At 57.2% G+C, this 17,379-nt stretch overlaps 1 protein-coding gene across 25 annotated transcripts in view; it reads right to left on the bottom strand.

Annotated features, from left to right (window-relative positions):
• Window positions 1-17,379, bottom strand: part of NCOR2 (nuclear receptor corepressor 2) — a 200,756-nt gene that overhangs the window by 17,028 nt on the left and 166,349 nt on the right. For 19 of the 25 annotated variants that reach the window (XR_008993700.1, XM_036921780.2, XM_057491719.1 and 16 more), the window contains 12 exons: window positions 16,160-16,280; window positions 14,994-15,165; window positions 11,141-11,305; window positions 9,926-10,065; window positions 9,102-9,204; window positions 8,812-8,916; window positions 8,402-8,505; window positions 6,267-6,417; window positions 3,441-3,581; window positions 2,938-3,024; window positions 1,971-2,269; window positions 81-435 (listed from right to left, as the gene is read on the bottom strand). Coding sequence is in view for 24 of the 25 variants with exons in the window: in XM_036921780.2 (XP_036777675.2) it covers window positions 81-435; window positions 1,971-2,269; window positions 2,938-3,024; window positions 3,441-3,581; window positions 6,267-6,417; window positions 8,402-8,505; window positions 8,812-8,916; window positions 9,102-9,204; window positions 9,926-10,065; window positions 11,141-11,305; window positions 14,994-15,165; window positions 16,160-16,280 (1,943 nt within the window). In the remaining variant the exon portion in view is untranslated. The remainder of the gene's footprint in view (window positions 1-80; window positions 436-1,970; window positions 2,270-2,937; window positions 3,025-3,440; window positions 3,582-6,266; window positions 6,418-8,401; window positions 8,506-8,811; window positions 8,917-9,101; window positions 9,205-9,925; window positions 10,066-11,140; window positions 11,306-14,993; window positions 15,166-16,159; window positions 16,281-17,379) is intronic. The other 6 variants (XM_036921764.2, XM_036921789.2, XM_036921788.2 and 3 more) reach the window with 3 other exon arrangements.

The raw sequence follows: 17,379 nt of genomic DNA, 5'->3' as shown, positions 1-17,379 counted from the left end.
AAGTGGAGAGCAGATGTTGGGCTGTTTCCTAAGGAGGCAGCCCACCCTCACCCTGGCCCCGCCCTGTGCACGCCACGCACCCTCCTGCAGGCGTGGGGTGGGCTCCCGCGTGGTCACAGGGGAGCCACGTGGCAGGTGGCCTGCAAAAGGTGCTGCGTGGTCCTCATAGGCCAGGGGGCTCTGCCGTGGCTTGCCCAGCTCAGGCACAATGACCGGAGCCCCACGGGTGATGGAGCCCCCGGCGCTGCTGGCTGCCCCTGGCCGGCTCTTGAGGCTGTCCTCGTAGCAGGCACGCTCCAGCGCACGCGTGTCCGCCATCACGTCCAGAGGGTGCACAGGCGGGAAAGTCCTGCCCGGGCTGCCAATGATGGAGCGCACGTCATGCTTTTTGGAGCTGGTAGAGGATGTGCTGGTGTCATACTTGAGTGGGGTACCCTGGGGGAGAAGCAGGCTGTGAGCAGTTTCTTGGCTATAAAATGGGAGCCACATCTCATGCCTCAGGGGCAGTGGCCCAAGGGCTTTGCTGAGCCTAGGATGAGCACACCTGTCACTATTCTACCTGACCTCTGGTCCTGGTCCCCAGGGCCACCTGGGTGGTTGCAGAGGGGATGCAGAGATCAGAGGTCAGCCCTTCCTGGAGCAAGAGGGGAACTCTGTTGGCCTGAGTTTGCTGGAAAGAGGATCAATAAAACCATGTGGGCAAAAACCCTCCCCCACTGGTAGTCTGAGACCCTCCTCGGTCCAGCCAATGCCAAGCCAGGGAATTCACAGCACCAGTCCCACCACCCCTGAGGCTTAAGACTCAGCAGTCAGGACTGACGTTTATGTTTGCTTTCTGGCCAGAAAGGGAGGACAGCTGAAGAAATGGGGGTCATGGGCCAGACTGCACCCTGGCCACCTGGAAGAAGGCTCCACCCCAACTAAGCAGGCTTGGGAAACCCAGAAACAGTGGGGCCCTGTGTCTTCGCAAGTAACAGAATGCTGCATTGATTCAGGAATATTTTAATTCCTTTCATAAGGAAGAAGAAACACTCTAATTTTAAAAGAATATTCTAGAATCAGACTGGCCTCCCTCTTGGATCATGGTGGACTCTTGCCAGTGGTTCCACAACTGCCCCGAGGCTGAGCCAAACCTGTGCCTGGTATTTGATGATCTTCCCACTGCTTTCGCCTTCTCCCTGGTGCTGTGAGCCTTTACCCAAGCCATGAAGCCCGCCCAGGCCAGCCTCCCCAATCCTTTCTACCTAACAGGCACGTGGCCCCCTGGAGGGTTCCCACTCTTCTTCCTCGTTCACATCAGACCACCTCTGGCCACGTGACGGGACAATGGCCCTCAGGTGGCTCCTCACACAGTCGGAACGGGTGGGGCCTCTCTGGGGGCTGGGACCTTGTAGGAGCTGGGTGCAACTTGCTGGTGGGAAAAGCGGACACAAGCAAAGACGTTGCAGGTTTAGGGACATCTAGACTAGAAGTTTACAACTGCCATTTACTTGCTATGTGACCCTGGGCAAGTCACTTAACCTCTTGGAACCTCAGTTTTTTCACCAATGAAATGGGTCCAGTAAGAGAGCTACGTTAGAGTGTGGTTGTGAGGTGAGGGTTAAGTAAGGGCTCAGGCAGCACCTGGCCCATAATAAGTATTTAATCAGTGGTAGCTGTTTATGACCCCACTTAGCTCTGCAGCCACAGCAAGTTGTCTGACCTTTCTAAGCCTCAGTTTCTCCACCTATAGAGTGGGGACTATGGGTATGAACCTCACACAGCTGTAAATACAATTAAATGAGGTCACAGACACAAAGCCCCAAGCATGGGAAGTGGGACATACATGATGCAGACTCAGCACGAGCAGCTCTGTAATCCTGGGCAAGGTACTCAGCAAACTGGGCCTCAGTTTCCCCATTGTGGAGGACAGGGCAGTGCCCAGCAGCCCCCCTCTCCTGGCCCAGCCCACCCAGCTCCCGCACCTGTACCTGTGTGATGGAGCCCTCCTTGAGCGGCCGCGGGGCCAGGGGCAGCTCAGGCGTGTGCCGCAGCTCCTCACGGGGGATCTCATGGATGGAGCGACCAGCCTCCTTCACTGTTGCCACCAGGCCCTCGTGGGCTGGCTTCAGCTTCAGGGGTCCCAGGGCCTCCAAGGGCCGGGCCTTGTAAGCCTCAGCCAGGTCCCGCGGGGGTGGCGGGGGCGGTGGTGATGTGCCCTCGCGCTTCAGGAGCTTGGCCTCCCGGCGAAGATAGTCTTCCTGGGCCTCCACATAGGACCGTGGGATCCCTGCCAGGGAGACAGGGTGCTGACCATCATACCTGCACCCCACCACAACCATCCTAACCTGGAGCCTCCACACTGGCAGATTCCAGAGCCCGACTACCTGGGTTTTGATGCCCACTTGCTGGTTGTTCTGGAGCACATTGCGTCTCTGAGCCTCATTTCTTCGTTTATCAAATGGCGATACTAAATGAAACACCTCACCAAGTAGTGAACGTTCAGTGAGATAAGCGAGGTAAGAACAGGGGCCACAGTAGCTGGCTCACCACTGACCAGCCAGGAGGACTTGGGCGAGTTACCTGATCTCTGCTCCTGCCAATTGTGCCTTCCTCCCTAAGACCCATCCACAACATGTAAGCACACTTGGGTTTGTGCCAAGCACAGAGTAGATACTCAACCAATTATACCTACAAAGTAAAGGGGTGATGGGTGGTACCTGGCTTTCTTCCGTTGTTTTCATGTAAATAAGAAATGCCCTTGCGCTGCACTTCCACCTGCACATGTGTAACTCAGGGACACACGCGTCACATCCCCTTCCATGTGCCTGTCCTCTGAGGTTCCACAGCACTCTTGGGCCCTCCCTCTCCAGTGCTTACTGTAAACCCCTGAGGGCTTGTTACAGCTGTGAGGGCACCTGGTGGCCGGCACCGTGGGGAGCAGAGGGTGGACAGTACCTTGCGTGATGGAGCCTCGGATGTGGTGTTGCTCTTTGAGATGGTGGGGGCTGTGTCGCTCAGGTGGAATGGCACGGCCCATGAGACCTGGGAGAGGGAGGGCAAGAGCATCATTATGTGGGTCCCTGTGCCAACCCTGGGCATGACAGGGGCCAGGTCTACAACCACCCCTCCCAGCAGTGGGTTCCTTCAGCCACCGACAGCAGTCCCCATGGTGGTGTCACTGGACCCAGCAAGCAAGCATCCCATCTTTTGGGCCCTCTGCAGTCCCCAGATTGAGCCTCAGAGAAACTGAGCCTCAGAGAAACCCAGCCTCAGTTTTTCTATCTGTACAATAGGGCTATCCATCCCATCACCTCCCTCCAGGGAGCGTTGACACGTTCTCTCTCCTACAGCTGGATATGGCTATAACGCAGTAAGCTTGGGAACCCTGAGCACGGGCCTAGCCCGCCTGGCATTTCTGTGTCCACAGGAGCAGGGAGCTAGCCGGGCAGGGCACCTACCTTCAATGCTGGCTGAGGAGATGGCCCTGGTGACACGGCCCTCCATCATGTCATAAGTGCGCTTGGGGGCAGCTGTCTCATGGGGAGGTCCTGAGCTACTCCTGCCATCCTCCTTGGAGCACTGGGACACAGACGTGCCACCTGGAAACCAGACCATGCTCACAGTGAGGGGCTGGTCCCAGGGTGGCTGTATGCACAGGGCCTGGTACCAGCAAATGGGCTACGGCCAGCGGGAAGGACCCCACAGTGGCTCATGTGCAGACCCCACCACACAGCCCTGCTGATCAGGTGGCTGAGACCTGGGCCCAGCTGAGCCCTCCTGAGAGAATCCAAGGCCTGCCCTCCAGCCCTGGGCCTGATGACAGGCTCTGCCAACCAGTCTCTCAGCCGTTGTGGGGGATTCGCATGAATGGGAGAGCAGGCAAACTTCCTACACTCCCAGCCCTGACCTGTCAGACTGTTCTGTCTCGGGGAGGCGTGTGACTTTGGGAGTCTGCGCACAAACAGATCTACATCCAGGTGTGTGCGAACATGAATACACATGCACGTGAGCAGAGATACATCAGCAAAGTATGAACACACAGACTGTGCACAACCATTCTTGTCCATCAACATGGGTCTGTCTGTGTGTGTGCATGATTGTGTGCCTGGCAACTGAAAACAGAGAGGAGGCCATGTGTACAAACATACCTGTGTGCCTATGTCCACATGCACACACATGTACAAACATGTATGTGCATTATAAGTCTGTGTGGGGAGAGGGGTGGGCAGGGGGAGGGAAGGGAGAAAGAATATCTATGGAGAGGTGGCCCTGCCAAGCCAGGATAAGCCCAGAGGGGCTGGGAACTAAGGCTGAGCTCACTGGCACCCACACAGGCCAAGAGTGTGAGTAGCCAGGAGGCAGGCCTTGTGAAGGCAAAGGCTCCCTCTTGCCCATAAGGCTGGGGGCTCCTTCAGGGGGGTTCTCCTTCAAGGGTGGTTGAGTCCAGCGCTATTAGAAGCAAGCTCAAAGAGTCCTGGTCCTGCCCCTTGGAGACAAGGGGTTCTCTTGTCCTCTTATTCATGGGATCCTAGAGTGTTAGCTAGAGGTCACAACCTGGTGGCATGTGGGCATACTGTATTGCTGCTCTAAATTCTTTTCAAAATTAATTGCTCATATTTAAACACTGGCGATTTCAGATAAAAATAGAAAAAAAAATATATACAAAGGCCCTGGAGAGATTATAAGTCTGGCCAGAGGGCTACCATTCGTACAGGGTGATAGTCAGCTGTTGGTGAGCTGGGGGTGCCCCAAGAGACATGATATCTGCTCCCCACGTTGCCACAAACCCCTGCCACCTGACTGCCTTATACCCAGCCTGCTGTTTCATTAGCCACTTGCCCCAGGAAGCATATGAGATATTAAAAGCCCTGACTTAAACCCATTTTGCAGATTAGATAAACTTAAGAACCACAGAGTCTCAAGATCTGGTTGGGGGGCGTCTTGAGTTGAGATTCTGCCCACAATACTTTGACTGCCGGGCCCTCCATCAGCCAGGGCCCCCTGCCAGTCCTGAGACTGGCACTGAAGACACAGCTGATGACAGTCCCAAGCCTGTTTCCACCACTTGGCAGCAGAGAGAGGCATGTGCCTAAGCCACATGGTACCTTCTCCACTTCTAGGACCAAGGGGGGCAGTGGGGCTCGGGCAGAGGCAGATGGAGAGGCAGATGCCCGTCCACCAGAGGAGAAGCAATTTAGGGCTCTGCAGCTGCCAGCCACTGAGAGAGGCGCCCATTAGCAGCTTTTATCGCCACACCCCTGGGTGCCCAAGGCTTCCAGGAAATGCATGTCTCAGTTGTTTATTCCCCTACCCCTCTCATGCTGGGCTCCGTGGCTGTGGCCCCAGAACCTGGAAAGAGACGGGGGTGTGAGGCACTGAAACAGGGGGTCTGGGGCACACAGTGGGGTGGAAGGTCACACTGGTCACCACCTTTTTGTGGCCTGGTGCTTGCCATAAGTGCTGGGCTAGAGGCCTGGGCTCCTGTGCCTGGGCTTCTGCTCTCTGGGCCTCAGGTTCCCCACTATGCTTCTAGCAAGGCTGGCCACAGGTTTGTTTCCTAAATTGTACAGAACTGCACAGAGAGGGAGGCACCCAAGGCCAGCCCTCACCTGCTGCTGCGTGCACACCTGCAGGGGCAGGGAGGCCACCACCTCTCTGGTTGTGCTTCCGTGCGTCACCCCAGCCCTGCCTCCCCATGAAACCACCTCAATGGGCCAAACGCCTCCCCCCCAACCCTGATCCTGGGCTTCCTTTTCTCTTGAGGGGCCAAAAGAGTGGCCACAGAGAAGGACCTGGATGTCACTGTACCTTGGCTCCCTCAGCTGTGCAATGAGAATTAAATCCTTCACCCTGACTCTCAGCCACTCAAGGCTAATAGGAGGGGTACCAAATCCCCTAGACTGCCTTTAACCCTGACCAAGTTTTCCTGGACCCTCCTCTCTCCTGACCAACTCCAGAAACACCAAAGCCTAGAGTTTGATGGACAAGCCACACTCAAACGGGCAGGCTTCCAGGACTCAAAATTAACTCAGTGACTTGCAATTTGCACCTTGTATGGTGGTCCTGAGAGTGCGCTGAGGAGGACATATCCCCTGCGCCCCAGCCCCCAGCATGTGGTCAGCTCCCAAAAGATATCCAAAAGTGACCAGATGCCTGGCTTCCTCCCAGGTTCCCAACAACCCTCTCAATTAGACTATTTCCTGGGCTTCAGAAAGGAGGGGGCAAGGGCCTGGCTGGCCCCAGCCTGCCCTGCTGCCCCTCACAGCTCTAGCGATAGGACTCACCCTCATAGGACAGGACGTGACCCTTCTTGCCCTCGTAGATGACATGGCCCTTGGGCAGGCCGTCCTCCCGGCCACGGTCCAGCCGACTGGGGCTGTCCTCGCCAATGATCCTGGTGATGGTGCCTTTGTACAGGACATCGGCCGGCGTGCCCTGAGGGTATGGAGGGGGTGAGTGCCCTGCAGGCTGGGGACAGGACCTCCTAACAGTCGCTAATGTGACACACGCATGACTCAGCACACATACATGTGCACCCACCAAATCCGCATGCACGCATACACACATGCATGCACATATGAGCACACACACACACACACACACACAGTGTATGTGTTTGCACACACTGTACCCACCAGCGCACAAGTGTTCATACAAGTACTGCTTCAAAAGGGGAGCAAAGCCCACCAAAACACAACCACACAGAACAAAACAACATCAGTAATATTAAGTAGCAACTATCAGGTGCCAACTATATAATGGACACTATCCTGAGCCCTTAATATATATTAACTCACTTAATCCTGGAAATAACCCTGAAGCAGGTACTACTATTATATCTATTTCAGATGAGGAAACTAAGGCACTAAAGGTTAGGTGACTTTGCCCAGGATCACCTGGCTAAGGAGGGGTAGCGCTAGGACTGGGACCCAGGCAGCCTGGTCCCAACCTGTACCATGTAGGTCTTCTCATCAGAGACTTGTCATTCAAATAGCAACAGTAACTAACTGGTGGGGTCACTGGGGTTTTGGCCCCTGTACCACGCCTATGACCATGTATCATGCACTTCAGTTTTCCAAAACCAGGACAGGGACTCAATTCAAGGCAGGACACCAGAAATATTAGGTCTCACCCAGGGTTTCTCAACTTTGGCACTATGACATTGTGGGGGCCATCCTGGGCACTTTAAGGTGTTAAGCAGAACCCTAGCCTTTACCCACTACATGTCAGTAGCACACTCTGCCTCCTGAATCTGTTCCCCCTAAGGTGTGACAATTAAGTGTCCCCGTGGATGCAAAATTGCCCAGGATTGAGTATCACTCCCACAGAGAGAGTGAGCTCCCGATTAGGGGATGTAGTCAAGCAGAGAAGATGGCCACAGGGATAGCATCCTGCCTCCGGTGACTTCCAACAACATGAGTCTGGACTCAGATGTTCGATGACAAACAGCATTTACCAATGAGTAAAGTCACTGCCTCTTCTCAGCCTCAGTTTGTACATCTATAAAACAGAGGCAATCTTTGCATCTATGATTCTCAAAGGCACCCAGCACAGACCAGCTGTGCCCAGATAAAAATGTCTCTTCTCTTTCTATGATTCCAAGAGCAAATTCAAAGCTGCGGGGGTCCTACTGATCTGAGAGGTGATGAAAGCAAGACACGCTGGACGCAGATGGGTCTCCAGGACTCCTCAAAGCAAAAGCTCTACTTAGGATCTCCGTGCCATACTTTAAAATGTTTGTACAAACAGTATGGCATCAATGGGCCTTGATTAGGACAACAGTCCAGGGGTGGGCAGCGTTCCTCGTAGGAGAGACACAGCAAGGAGCCAGCGACATCTACCATGAAAGGCTCTTCCGGAGGCAACTGATACCAGCAAAGCTCTTAGCTGTGTCTTGGTTAATGACAATTGGGTTTACACTGGGGAAATTAGTAGTCCACAGCTGATGATAAAAAGGGGCTCTCTTGGTAGAGCAGAAGGTATTCAATGTTCTCAAGCAACAGTATTTTAGAGGCGCTCTGTTTTGTGCCATGAACAGAGGACAGAAACCTTGTGAGGCTGGCGGCCCTGCCCTTTGGGACGATATACTGGACAAATTCCTGGGAAGGTGGAGATTGTTTGCTGATGGCCAGTTTCAAGGACCAGTTGCAGCCTTTTGGTGTTGACCCCCGTGAACTTTGCTTCCAAGGTGGGAGCACCAGGAAGGACGGAGAGCAGGGACTTGCTGGAGCGCCCGGGGGGATGAAGAACAAGCTGCCACCCCCTGAGGATACCACTACCCGGAGGCAGGGCCACGCCTCTGAGGACGCTGAGGGAGCAGACGGGCCAGCCCACTGCTCTGCCCCCCCGCAGGCCCCATCTGGAGTGGCTGCCTACTCCTCCTGCACGGCCCCTCACACCGCGGCCCCAGGACACTTACATGGGTAATGGAGCCACGATACGTGACAGGGCTCTCAGCAGGCACCCGCGTGCTGGGGATGCCCTTGGTGATGCTTCCTCCCGGAACCGAGCCCAGAGACGTCCCTGCAAGACACGAGACACAGGCTTCAGCGGTGTCTGCGGCTCTTCCCCAAGCCCAGGCCCAGGCCTGAGAGCTACTTGCTCCTGGTGACCAGCAAGTCCCCCTGGTGTTTCAACACAAAGGGTCCCCATGCCCCTAAATGGAGGCAGACAATTGTGCAAAGGGCCTTCTGGACTCTCCTGGAGCTGACTTTTCTCAGCAGGTTTTGGATAAAGAGCCCCATTCCTTCCTCTACCCTCTGAGGAATGGAGAGCAACTGCTGGGCTGCAGAGCAGACTCTGGCCTCACACCCACCCCCCTGCCCTCACCTCTCAGCACAGATGTCTCCTGAGCTGTGGGCACCCCCAGGCTCTCCGGCGGCCCTGCCTGGCCCCGCGGGGACAGCTGCTCCTGCTTCACTCCACTGAAGGGTGCTGGGGACAGGAGAATGGTGAGCATGAGCCCATGGTACAGGCTGCAGAGGGTGCCCCCACCCTAGGGGCTGAGGCCCAGCACTGCAGGGACTTAGAGTGCCACCCTGCCCCAAGCTCGGGCCAGAGACCCACACAGAGGCAGCTGCAGCCAAGCCTGGGCCACCACGTGGGGCTCAGATCCTTACCCAGCTTCTTGGGGTCCATGGCGAGGGGCAGCCCCATGGTGATGGGGCCCACGGGAGCCTTGGCGTGCTCTGAGTAGGGAACGTGGAGCTGTACCGACATTCCCTGCAAGGGCAGAGGTCATGGGGTCACAGATGGCCCCCACAGTCCCTCCACCACATGCCCCAGCCCAGCCAGGGCCTTGACGCCCCCTTCAAGAGAGCCCCAGAGGTGGGATCCTCAGGATCACATGCAGTTGGGAGGCCTGGAGGTTGAGTTCTGCCCTATAGCCCCACTGGGAGACTGTGGACAAGTCATCGCCTGTCAGGAGCCTCCGTCCCCTCCTCTGTGCAGCAGCCATCATGACAGGTGTGGTTTAAAGGAAATGGTGCACCATTCATTCTGGGCAAAGTGGGCGCCTCATCCCCACCTTGCACGCACAGTAGTGCAGGTCTGGGAGGCGAGGGGATAGCCAGCCACAAATTGAGGCTTACCACCTGCCGGTTGCTTTGTGTCCAGTGCAGTCAACCTTCCGTTACACAGAGGGGAAATCGAGGCACAGAGAGGTCAAGTAACTTGCCCAAGACCACAGTCTGTAGAGCCCCTGCACTTGACTACCCTGGGAATGAGCTCCCAAGGTCCTGGGTGCCTGGGGCAGGCTCTAGCCAGCTCAGATCCCAGTGCTGCCATGAAGAGATGACCCTGGTCCTTTGGGTGCCTGCCCCAGGCAAAACATCATGGGTCCCAATGCCCCCACTTTATGGATGGAAAGACTGAACCCCCAGAAGAGGAAGGGACTATTCCCAAGCCTCACAGGTGCTCCCAGGGGCTGCCCCTCCCACCTCACCTGGGAGATGGCACCCATTTGCCTCTCGAGGATGCTGGGGTGCTTGGTGGAGGAGATGAGGGGCGGCGGGTTGGAGATAGTGGGTGGGCGTGGCAGGACAGACCGGGCAGTGTCGTGGAGGCCCAGGGGCAGCGGGTGACCTGTGGGGCACATGTCTGTCCTTCTCAGGGCCCAGGAGCAGCCATGCCCCTGCCAGACAGAACCTGGGGCCACTCCCCACCACTCCCCACCTGCCACCCAGGTGGGCACCCACCCACATGTGCCCTTCCCTCTGCTGCTCTCCCGTCCCTGTCCTGCTGAGCTGTGTGTGTCCTTGGTTCAGACACCACTACCTAGGGCAGCCTCCCTCCACCAGCGCCCCCCCCAGCCCAGCCCCTGCCCAAGCCCCTGAATTCTCTCCCAGACCCCTTCACCAGTCTTCCTGTTCCCAGTTTGCCTCCCGAAGAGGAACCAAAGGGATATTTTTGAAAAGTCTAACAGTCTACACCCTTCTCCCGCTGTAAACCTTCTACGGCTTCCCACTGCCCCCACGACAAAGTCTTGACCTCTCAAGGGGCTCTCAGCTTCACCTGACCTGGCTCATCTCTCCACGTTCACTGGGCACCTAGCTTCCACATGGCAGCCCGATTCAGCTTCTCAAGCTTCACCGGCTCTTTCCTGCCTCCAGGCCTTCGCACGTGCTGTTCCCTCTGCCCGGGATATCTGGCCCTGTTCTTCTCCTGCTCATTTAGCTGAGTCATCCTTCAGGACCAGCTCTACTTAGGACGGCCTTTGCTGACATCACAGCCTTATCAGTCCCTGGCTGTGCCACTTCCATTGCTGGTGGGTCCCAGCAGGACTGGAGATCCAGAAAGGATTTCAAGCCCAGCCTGACTCTATCTGTAAACCAGAGCAGCCCCCTTCCTTCCTGGCTTCCCCTCCACCTGCCTGTTCTCTAGCTCTATGTCACTGGTGCTTCGAAAATAGAGCTCCCACTCTGAGCCTGCCCCTCACTAGCTCAAGCACCTCCTACAGCTCCCTATTAACAGTTGCTTCATTATCAACCCTGCAGATTTCTCAAATCTCAGCAGGACCCTTTCTCTTCATTTACCTTCATTTCTCCTGCCAGGTCCCATCAGACTCTAAGGTCCTTCTGCATGCAGCTCTGAGCCAGTGACTGTGCATTGGCTGGCAGCATGTTGGCTGAGAAGCCCAAGCTCAGGCCAAGCTACTCACCAGGTGGGGCATAGGAGAAGGCCGAGGGGTCAGTGGCGTGTGGGGAGGCCTTGATCACCTCACGAGGTGGAACAGGGAAGGGCAGGCCCGATGTCCAGCACGGTGGCTCCGTGGGTAGCTTCTGGCCCTCGGCTGCAAAGGCTGGGAAGAACACAGGCTTCTCTGCTGAGGGGAGGATGCAGGGCGGTCAGCCGTGCTCAGCCTGCCCCCAGGAATCCCATACCCCCAGACACCTCTGCTTAAAAAGGTGTTCCCCATGTTGGCAGCACTGGCCTTGGGCAGGGGTGGGGTCTCAACCAACAGTAATGGAGGCTGCACGCCATTCTGAGACCCCATGACTCTGCTCAGCATGGGAGTGTGTCTTCGGGGGTGGACTGGGGGTCTTGGTGGCCCTAAGATCCCAAGGAGCTTCTGAGTCTAGCGCACCAGGAAAGCAAGGGGCCCTGGACAAACTTCCAAACCAGGGGGTGGCAAATGGAGGCCCGGGGCCCACCACCTGATTTTATGCACATGCAGGTACTGGAACATGGCTGCACCTGCACCTTATTTACTGTCTGCAGCAGAACTGAGTAGTTGCAGCAGGGCCCATCCAGTCCACAAAGCCTACTTACTGCCTGGCCCTTTCTAGCAGCTTGCTGACCTCTATTCAAGGATGACAGTGCCCAGAGTGGCTTGCTGGGATGTGTGTGCACGTTCCCTGGCGGGGAGGCCAGACACAGGGTGACAGTTACAGCGGCAGCCTGCTCGCTAAGCAGTGTGCCAGGCATTGTGGTAAGCATTCCACCAGGTGGACTTACTGAGCCTCCCAACAAGCTTGGAAGAAGAGACTGCTACCAGACCCATCATACAGAGGAGGAAACTGAGGCACAGACACGTCAATGGGCTTATCTGAGGTCACCAGCAAGTATCTGGCCAAGTCATGGTTTGAACCCTCAACCTCCTAGCCCATGCAGCTGCAAGTAACCCCAAAGTGGGAGGGTATGGCCCTCCTGGGGCCTCCTGCAGGCCAGCAATGCTCCAAGTGCTTTACCTGTACTGACTCACTCCCCCTCTCAAACCCTATAAGGAACTATGATTATCCCCACTTTACAGATGGAAAAACCAAGGCTGGGAGGGGGTGAAGTCACCTGGTCAAAGGCCCACAGCTGGCAAGAGACACAGGGAGCATCTAGCCTAGGCAGCCCTGCTGGCAGACCATGATCTTAACCTTTGCTACCCACACTGCCCAGAGGGTGAGCAACAACTGGCCCCAGATCCTTAGGCCTAGGAACTCCCCACAGACTCAGCAAAAGCCAGGGACTCTCGGTGTTCTCCTGCCGGCCTCTCTGCTGAAATCTGTCCTAAGCTCTGGACCTCTCCCTCGAGAACTGCTGTTAACTTGAGGACTGAACCCAGAGTGGGGGTGGGGTGGGTGGAGCTAACTGGCTAAGCTGGGCAGGAAGCACAACTTAGGAACGCCAGAATCCTTTGGCTCAGGGGACAAGAATGGCAGCAGGTGTCATCTCTTGGGCCACCTGCAGATGACAGGGAGGCTCTGAAGGACCATTAGGGCATAGAGGAAGCGTGAGCAGCATTAGTGACACCTGCGGCAGGGACAGTAAAAGGTGTGCTCTGTACCCTCCGTACATCTCCTAGGAGAGACTGAGCACCCTCTGGGCTTGTGCCCTGCTGAAGTGAAGCCACAGGAGAGGGTCACAGATGGGAGCCACAGATCCTCAGTGTGGGGGTCTGCACGCTCTACCAGCCCCAGTGCAGGTGCCCCCATAGTGCCTGCCCAGAGCACCCTGGGCCTTGTGTGTGCCCCAGCTGCTTTCTGCAGCCAGCTTTGGCTGGGGAGGCAAGGGCAGGGGCAGGGGATGGCCTCAGGTGCTGGAAGGGCAGCCTGGGGCTGGGCCAGGTTGGGCAGCTGGCCAAGAGCCTGGAGAGAACCTTGTTCCTCCAGCTGGGCCCAGGGGAGCCCTGCTTGGCTGAGCTGCTCCACACAGGAGCCAGGTGGCAGGGGAGGCTCCTGAGAGACCAGAGAGGTAGTACTGTGTCAACTTCATGTATGTGCCGAAGGGCACTGTGTGGCAATCCAGACCGTGTGAGAAATGCATGTGGTGCCTGACGCCAGGTGCACCGTCTCCTGTGGGAAGCAATTCCAGGCAACAGCGCAGACTCAGAAACCACTGGTGGCGGCTCACTTTCTCCCAGGACAGGGTCTGTGACTTGGCCCAGCAGGCCTTGGCTGGCCCCATGTGGTGCCTGGCCACCCAACGGCCAGAGAGAGATCTTTCCAAAATATAAATCAGTTATCCCCCTACCACAACACACACATTTATAATTCCTCTAGCAAAGAGTTCTGTTGCCCCAGAAACAAATCCCTACAGTCCTGTGGCCTCCCAGGCCCTATAACCTGGTTTCCCATTTCCTCTCTGACCTGCTCTCCCTCCCCCTCCCCAGCCACAGTGACCTCCTGGCAGCAACTCAAACACACCAAGCCTGCTCCCACCCCAGGGCCTTTGTATGTGCTGCTCCACATGCTTGAAATGCCCTTCCCCAGGTCTTCCCATAAGTAACTCCTCCTCTTCACAGAGACCCTTTCCCTAAGCCCCTTAGCCTCACCCTGTTCTGTCCGTTTGCTCTGTGAACTACTCTGAAGCCACCTTCTTTGACATCCTTCTTACAAATAAAGCAGCTCCCTAAACAGGGGCTGTGCCCTGCTCATTGCTGAACCCCAAGTGCTCCCACATATCACAGATGCTTAACAACTGTCCCAGCCCAGTGGCCACATGATGGCCTGTGTGCTGCCTGCAGGGAGGCAGGCCAGCAGGCTGCAAAGATGGAGAGTATCTGGCAGGCCCATGTCACTTGTGGAAAGCATGAAGCCATCCCCCTTCCAGGACAGCCCTGCTCTTTGTCCTCAGACAGGCATGAAGCACCTCCCTCAAGGAAGCCTGTGGCTGAGGGCCAGCCTGGCTTCTAGAGAAGGGGGGCTGCTGTACACAATGTGGTTGGGGGTGCAGCAAAGGTGGCTCTGGCTGCCTGACCCCATCCCTGGGCTTGTACTGGTCAGGGAGGGTGGCCTGGGGTAAGCATGGGGGAACCTGGGCTGGGGGATTGGCCCCCAACACCTGCAACATGCCAACAGCACCTGCTGTATGCCAGGCTGATTTGGGAAGGGCCCATCTCTGGGGACACAGGCCTGGACTGCTTGGATCTAGCGAGGAGTGGGGCAAAGAAAGAAGATCCAGAAAACAAGAAACCATAGTCTGCCTGTCTCCTGACCTCGAGCCTCTCATGGTGACAATAAAGCATGTTCTGGGAAGTTTAACACAGCTGCTTGGGGAACCACCCCTGCTGAACCCAGTGACCCCGGCCTGGAATAAGGTCAGGATGACAGCTGGATGGGGCAGTGCTTCCTGCCCAGGCCCTGGAGTTGGTGCCAACTGGGCACCAAGCTTCACCTGAGGTTCTAGAAGCTCATGTGTGGACTGAATCATATGGAACCAGACGCTGAGCCACAGACATGTTTTTGTGTGTGAACCATGCAACTGCCAATAATGAGAAACTAGATTTCACATGAAAAGACAGATTCCTGACTTCCCTGGAAGAACCACCCTGGGACTATATTGCCACATGGCGACTTCATAGCTGAGGCCCCTATGTACCCACTTAGAAAGAACGTGACCTTTCTGATTTGCCACAGTCCCCACCATTCCCTATGGCCTCCCTCCACATTTTATTCATTTACTGGCCCTGCCATGCCACTGCAGGCCTGGGCTTTGCAACATCTGCTTCAGAACACCACCGCCCCTTGTCCCCACCCACCACCGCCCCAGCCCCCATCCTCTCAGCCACAGGGCACACTTACCCTCCTTCTCGGTAGGAGGCACGGGGCTCCTGCTCTTGCCCCGAGGGCTGCTGCTGGGCTGCTGGGGGGTGTCACTCTCAGGCTGCAGGTGCTGTGGCAGCGGTGGGGCTGGTGGGGCTGGCTTAGGGGGAACTGCGTCCTCCCGGGGGGGCTCATGCACTTTGGTGACCTGCTGAGGGCAGTAGGGAGAAGTGAGCATCTTTACAGGCTGTTCATAGTTCACAGAGGTTGGGGAAGCTGTCCAGGGCCCCTGTCTGTGACCAGCCTGGAATCTATAGAAGAGGCAGTGGCATGTCCCAGGGCACACAGATGAGGGTCAAGAGGGTGGGTCTTTGCCCAAAGGGTGTAGAGTGTGCCCCCTATCCCAGCTGCCTGGCTGGGACCCCTGTACTCCCTCTACTCAGCCCCTCCCCCATACCCCGCATCTCTCTGGGCCTGAGATTGGGACTGACAAGTGGGACTGACTGTCTGCAGCCAGGGAGCTCGCAGTACAGGCTGCGTACAGGCTGGCCCATCCTGTGCCCCTCACTGAAAAAGCACTGGGTAGCTGAGTCTTTTACGCACGGCCCCCAGCTGCACTTCCGAGGCCCAGGCCCACCTCCTCAGAGAGGGGCAGCGTTGGCAGATGCTGGGCCTCCATGAGGAAGGGGCACCTCCAAGAGGTCTCCTGCTTGGCTAGAGAATCTCCCCAAAGGGGCTCATGTTTGGAGCTGGTGAGGCCCCTGCTCTTGTCTCTGAGGTGCCATGACAGCCAGGGGACTTACTGCATTCCCATAGCCCAGTGCCTGGTCTGAGGAGCTCTGGGAAACCCTCAGCGGGTCCGGGTGCGGGGACAGGTGCAGCCAAACCAGTCAAGGACCCGTACGCACCTCCAAGGGCGCTGGGGCAGGAGGCAGAAGGGAGACATGCAGGCCACACGGTTCCCCTTCTTCCAAAGCTCTACCCACCCATCTGTGAGCTCCCCAGGAGCTGCTCCTGCCTCATCTCCGAGGGGATTTCTCCAGGAAGCAGGGAGCTGGCCAGACCCAGCTGCAGGTGCCGGCCCGACCTGCACCGGCCTGAGTCACTGCCTCCCTGAGCAGGAGGTGAAGGTCGGGCAGGCACAAGTGCTGCCTTGCTAGGCAGAGGAGCCCCGGGGCACAGGAAAAGGGTGCTTGGGCACTCACGATGGGGGGGATAGCGGCTGCCCGTTGCTTCAGCTGCTTCAGGTCCAGTGGCTTCTGGGGTGAGCCGTTGGCCCTGGTGTCGCTGGCCGGGGCAAGGAGGCTTGGCCGCGGTGACAGCAGCCTGAGGGTGAGACCAGCATCAGGCTGTAAGCTCTCCGCCCAGCTCCAGCCCTGGATGATGGGGTTGGAGGGGCCGCCAGAGGGGAGGCGAATGTCCAGGGTCAACCAGGACTGTGGGGGTGGGGAGCGGAGTCAGGGGTTCCTCCCTCCCTCCTCTGGCCCACAAAGGCCCCCTGAGGGACAAGCTGACTCCAACCCCAGCACAGAGGCCCAGGCTGGGAGGCCGACTCTCCTGAGACAGCCCAAGGTTGGTCCCCAAGAAGCCCAGACCAGGACTCAAACCATGCCCAGCCCTTCCCAAGCTGTGGGAGGGCCAGTCAGCTAGATTAAGACTAGGTGAGCTTGGGAGATTCAGGGAGATTATCTTCACTCAAATGTGAGAGGTTTGGGCACTGGGGTAGGGCCTTGGGCATAGAGCTAAGTGGACACTGCTTACTGGAGACAGGAGTTGGGGAGCCCGCCCACTTAACCAGAATGTTCTACTAATGGGAATCCTGCTTGCACACCATTTACTGAGCAGCTAAAAGCAGGTGAGCTGCAGGCTTTGTGCAGAGGGGCTGGTCAGCATATACACTGTCCAGCCATCAGCCCTAAGTGCGGCCATGGTGCTGAGCTGGGCCTGTGCACACCTCGTCCTCCAAAGAGAGGTTACTGCTGATATGCACAACTGGGCACCTGCACAGGGCACAGTAGGGCCGAAACACATCCAGGGACAGGGTCACTCTGTCACAGGGCTGCAGTGTCTGGGGTGCCAGGCAGAGCCTGCCCAGGGTGGCTTCTGATCATTCATGGGGGTCCCCTCCTGTAGGGTATCTTCAAGGATTCCCAGGACACCCCAGCAGAGGGCACAGCACCCTTCTGTGAGCCCCCTCCAGCTCCCAAAGACCTGGCATGAGGTCTTCAGGGCAGGGCTGGGGCCTGTCTCCGCCTCGGAGGCCCTCACCCACCCCCTGGAGCATCGGGCTCCTGCCCAGCTCTTGACTCTCTCCCATGACCTGCAACTACCGAGAGCACAGCAGGTCCAGTGCTGTTCTCGGTGAGCGCAGAGGAGACCCAAAAACCCAGTCTCTGCCTGCTGGGTCCCAGAGCCAGCTAGCCTA

Source organism: Manis pentadactyla, chromosome 14 (genome assembly GCF_030020395.1).
Source record: "Manis pentadactyla isolate mManPen7 chromosome 14, mManPen7.hap1, whole genome shotgun sequence".
NCBI classification, from domain to species: Eukaryota; Metazoa; Chordata; class Mammalia; order Pholidota; family Manidae; genus Manis; species Manis pentadactyla.
This window is presented reverse-complemented; position numbering and strand designations above follow the sequence as displayed.